This window comes from Papilio polytes, unplaced genomic scaffold (assembly GCF_000836215.1).
Source record: "Papilio polytes unplaced genomic scaffold, Ppol_1.0 DF824047.1, whole genome shotgun sequence".
NCBI lineage: Eukaryota > Metazoa > Arthropoda > Insecta > Lepidoptera > Papilionidae > Papilio > Papilio polytes.
Genome location: NW_013525157.1, coordinates 7,591,239 through 7,596,790, shown reverse-complemented (window position 1 = coordinate 7,596,790; position 5,552 = coordinate 7,591,239). Strand labels below are relative to the sequence as shown.

General features: G+C 34.2%; 1 protein-coding gene across 1 annotated transcript in view; it reads right to left on the bottom strand.

Annotated features, from left to right (window-relative positions):
- The window catches only part of LOC106100392 (transmembrane and TPR repeat-containing protein CG4050), a 28,391-nt gene extending 23,218 nt beyond the window's left edge, over positions 1-5,173 (bottom strand). The window contains exons 1-2 of the mRNA XM_013279220.1: positions 5,060-5,173; positions 4,071-4,207 (exon numbers count right to left, since the gene is read on the bottom strand). Of these exons, the coding sequence (XP_013134674.1) occupies positions 4,071-4,207; positions 5,060-5,173 (251 nt within the window). The remainder of the gene's footprint in view (positions 1-4,070; positions 4,208-5,059) is intronic.
- Positions 5,174-5,552: the final 379 nt, after the last annotated feature.

Below are 5,552 nucleotides of genomic sequence, written 5' to 3'. Positions count from 1 at the left end.
ACAATACGAGGGTATAATGAAAGAACTTTATTTATATCAAAGGTTCTCCCCCGAGAAGGGAATCTTTTGTCCCTAAACGTAACTCAATTGTACGTTATATCGTAATTAGTATGTTGTTTATGTTTCGCTAGGAGCGTTTTATTTTAAAACAAAGATACAAGGGATATTTACTTTGAAAGTTCAATTATAAAACTTGACATAGGATAATTTTATGTACATCAACATCGAGTTATACTAAAATTATTAATGCGAAAGTTTAGATGAATGGATATTCGCTAGACTTCGTAGCCTCAACGGCTGAACTGATCTCAATAAAATTTGGCATAGATGTAGATGATAGTCTGGAAGAACATTTTTTTTTATAATATAAGGTGGCAAACGAGCAAGCGGCCACCTGAATCCACCGAAATGGAAAGCAACCGCTACCTATAAACATCCGCAACTATAGATGCGTTGCCTACCCTTAATTGACGGAGAAGGAGACGCACATAAAGAGGACATTTCCCCTTCCTATGCGTCTCCTCCACCGTCAAATCCACTTTTCCTTTTCATCTTTTACTCTTAAGAAAAGGATAGAAAGGAAAAGGAACTAAAATTAGTTCTCCGGCACCACATTCATCAGACGAAACGCGGATTTGCTTCCACTTCACGCCTGTTTTCCGTGTGGTCGTGGTATTACACCGGGCGAGCCGATCCATTCGTGCGAAGATGTTAAAGCGGGCTAAACATGTAGGCTACATGTTTTTTTAAGGCCATGCGGACGGAATCACAGGTGAAAACCAATTTCTTATAAAAACAATAAAATATAAATGCTGTTATCCTAAAGTTAAAGAGCTATGGAAACAATAAGTTAAGTAACAAATCCACTGATTCAAATAAAAACTCACTACTATTTACTTAATCTTTATATGATTAAGATGGAATGGAAAATTAAGTGTAATCTAAGTAAAGGTCATAGACAACGTGTATCCTTAATTAGCAGTAAACAGAGATAGAGGACAGTGATTTCATTAAAACAGGCTTAATTTGAGTACTGTCCTATCTACAAAAACTTAAGACTGACCTAGGATTTACATTATCAGTTCCCTTCTTAGGCGTCGCTAGGGGGAGGCAAGGAAGGTAACAGTCTCCTTCCTCTTAGACAAAAATGGTTCCATACTAATTCTCTAGCAAGAAAAAAATATTTGAAGCAGTGTAAACGAGTTATATTATCTTACTAATATTATAAATACAAAGTTTTTATATATGAATGAAGATTAGTTAGTATGTAGAACGGCAAAACGGATCTCGATAAAATTTGACATGCATAAAGAACATAGCTAATAACAACACACTAATAAAGTTCTTTACTAATTCCACGCAAACGTAGTCGAGGGCAACTATTACATTTTTATATTATAAGTATAAAAATACTTTTTAAAATATTTTTCTAATTAAAATTGTAGTGTTTCAGTTGTACGCAGCACATGTTTCTATCGGAAATCGAGTTACCGTTACCATAGTAACGCTAAATTAAGTTTAATTTACATGCAAACTGACCACAGGGTTGTACAATATTTCAGTTAGTCTATTTTACTTTTATTACGTAGTTTGCTTCGTTAGTTGTGAAGCTATTATATTCAGTTTGTCAAACGTCCTTTATTGTACACTATCGGACAAAGAGGTTTTTGTGATATGTTTTTAGCGACCTAGTCTATTAAGTTTTAAACGCAGTTCATACCACGGATGATTGAGTTATCTGGTGGACGAAAATCAAGTACCGGCCCTACGGAGTAGGATAAGGGAGATGATGATTGGACGCCAATCATGTTTGTTGTTAAATTTGTTATAAAAAAGTTCTAACTATGAACTCCGTATACTCCAATCAAGGTTAAAGATAGATATAAAAAATAACAAAGTAAAGGTGAATGGCCTGAATGTTTTAAAAATAGATTTTCAATTAAAAACCGACAAGTTTTAAACAATGCGTTTGAAATTAGAAAACGTTGAAATTAAGCTCGGAGCATGCATGAACCAGACGGTGGAGAATTTGACAGGAACTTCATTATAAATTGTGAATTAACTTTTTTCTGGCAGATATACGGATAGGACAATTTGAACTTTGTATACGAATGTGATTAGATTTTAATTTAAGAATGTATTAAAAGGTTAGCCCATTCGCATACTTTTGTATTCGTATACTTTTCTATAAAGATAAAGATGCTATATTGTTAATAAATAAAACAAAAAAAATGTTATTCGTAAGTAAGAGTTTAAGAAATTTAATTTAATAAAACATTAAACTCAAAAGAATAAAGATAGTAGATAAAAAACGGAATTTCTTTTAATTCATAACATTTAGAAAGATAGCTTCAATAACTACAGTCCTTCGAAAGAAATTAAATCAAATAACAGAGTGGCTAGTTACATTTGCAACTTATTATGATGAAGAGCTCAAAAATGGTGAATGAGATTAAAGAAGCAAATTGGATATTGAGTACAAGTGTGAGTTAGTTCGCGTCGGACGGTCGGTCGGCGAGTAGACGGCGAGTGTCCGTAATTAGCAGTAACCGGGGGATTTGGCGGACGTCGGCTTGATTAGACTTGGCTTAATTCAAGCAGTTTGCTTCCTGCCGCCGCTGTTTGCCTCGAGGGATGTTTATATTCGGTTAACTTAAGGTGTACATAATTGGGCTATTTTTAAAAGTATACCTTTTTAATAAATTATGTAACATCTAGAGAAGACTGATAGAAGACACATTGAAGTAATTTTTGGTAGCCATAAATCGGATTTTGTAAATTCTTTTTCATTTGATAATATTTTTAATTAGATATTCAAATAATTGACAGTAACCGAATCTTTTTAATATTATTAATGCCAAAGTTTGATGGAAGTATTCTAGAACGGCTTAACAGATCTCAATAAAATTTGGCAGGCATGTAAATCAGATGAGATATACAGATGTTAATAAAGACATAGCTTACTTAAGTTTCCTTTTAATTCACTGCGGAAGAAGTCACGAGTTAATCCTTGTACGGAGCACAAAAAACCGTTTTAGAGTACCTATATTACGAGATCAGAATACAAAAAACGTTTCACCTCTAAAAGATTTACTTAATAGATTTAACCATTTCAGTAAAAGGTTATAGAAGGGGTGAAAAGTAACTTGAATTATTTAATATAGGCCATTGAAAATAAGACAGCGCGACGGCTTTAGTAAACTAACCATAAAGCCGTGATTACGTCGCACATTGTACTGAATTATTTAGCAGCACTTTCTACTCCAGGATTGAACTATGTCGTAATAGTTCCTAAATACAAATATAACGAGAGTTATGACTCTAAAATTGGGTAAGCTATTTGCATGCCATTTCCTTTCTTTTAATTAGTTTAATTAATTTGTTTTTTAATGTTTTTACCGCGTTAGAGCGGGCGCACACATATGACTAAACTATGCGATAGTTACTTTAGACTGTTGTGCGATTGTCGATTGTTTCACAAATAAAAATCGAGTAGTGTGCCCACCTACATATAAGCTCATGGGAATCCAACCGAGAGTGAAAAGTTGTGCAATAGTCCAATAGTTTAGTTTCATATATCTGCTCGCTTTCATTCGTTAACTAATTTTTAAGGTTTTTGGAATTAATAACAGGAAATTATTCTCTAATCCTTTCTTGATATAAATACTTTCATCGACTGTGGAATAGCGGCACTTTGAAATGTCAGATTAGTGAAAAATAAATTGAAAATTCTTTTTGATCCATCATCTCGTTTATTAAATCCCGAATGTTAAAGCGCGCCCGGCACGGTTAATGCCTACAAGGTGATTTTCTCTTTAAATTAAGATTTCCATCTTTTAATCTACATTATTCTGTAACCAGAAATTGATTATTTTTTAAGATATCACATCAAAGCGGTAAGAGTTATCACTTGCCATAAAAAATATTTCAAAGGTTTGTAAATTATAAAAAAGAAGTCCAGTCAATCATCATTTCAAACAACAAGCATAAAACATTGTCCTTTATGTTTATCAAGAGATATCTGTAATGGCAGTGGACACTAAGGGTTATTTTATTATGACGTCACTAACCTGTAATATAGTAGGGAGACAAGCGCGTGCAGCAGTACATTAACGAGGTGGTATCCGGCGGGTTGTAAGCCGTGCACCGCGTAGTTCCAACGGAACGTTAGCACGGTCAGCGGACGGTACGATTTGTGGGATTGCTCCTGTAACAAAAAAAAAATAATGTAACATCATGCTTTAACAGTAACTGGCTTAGATGTTAGCCGTTGCTCGCGACTTCGCCCGCGTGAAATTAAAAATGTACTTACTCATTGATAACATATCTTTTTGGTGAAAGATTTTTTTAAATCGGCTAAGTAGTTTTTGAGTTATTTCAATACATACAAAAATACAAATCTTTCTTCTTTATAACGAGAGGCAGCAATAAGCACATTGCTTGTTTATTGCCTTTAATCGAACAGAAGGAGAAATAAGATTCGTTAATTTCTAGAAAAAAAAATTGTCTTGCTTATAGAGAAACAATCATCTCTCATGAACTTATGGATTGTAGCGTAATCTAGTTTGAAAATACCAATGAAATCGGAAGTTTAGACGATTTTTCTTTGTTTTGAGGAAGTAGTCATTTGTTTTATTCAAGACCCAATTGGAGTTCGCTCTTTGCAATCGTATCGAATGATACTTCTGTAGTAAATGTACATTGTGATTTGTGTCCCTTTGAAATTCATTTGAATTAATTACGATACAATCATGTTTGTTTTTCTTTCCAATTAGCTTTGTTCTTTGTCAGATCGACTAGTAGCTCTCGATGGTAAACGTTAATTAATATTCAACGAACCGATTTAAAGAGATGATAATCAAAGAAACTAAAATGGAGACAAAAATATTGAGAGAATGTCCCACCAAATTGTAAATTGTCTGGTAACAATCCAACGTGTAAAATATGCGACGGAATAGGTTTTTGTTACCTTACAGTTACGTAATTTTAAAGCTATCTAAGCCTTTATCAGACAGTGGTGGGACAGGCCCTTAATAATTTTAAGTCCCAGTAGCGTTACTAGCGCCCTGGGCGAAAGCCAGTGTAATTCACAGTCCAGTGCCGCCCTTTTCATTGCGCCCTGGGCGGTTAACTGCCCTAACCACACGCCGGCACTGTCAAGTGTCATAAGCATACTGTTAACAGTAGACTTTTACACATGTTTATGTTGTTTACACTGATAAAACTCATATACAAAAGAGTATTACTAATTAGTCACTGCATTTTCTTGGACAGGTGTTGCGGCAATATAAGCTTACGGTTATAAGAATTAAAACGTTGGAGCAATAAGAGTGCAATTGCATGCACATTACTATTTATTATGGTTAGAATAGCGAGGACCGTTTACCGCGCGTAAAACCTAACCATTAGTGTTTAAAACTGGATTTTTACAATGCGCTTAACTGCCTTTTAAGGTAATATCGTGCGATTTATATTAATTTTTATTATGCCGGTAAATGAACACGATTCCGTTTGTATCCGGATATTAGGTACAGGTGTGTGTCGGAGTTGAA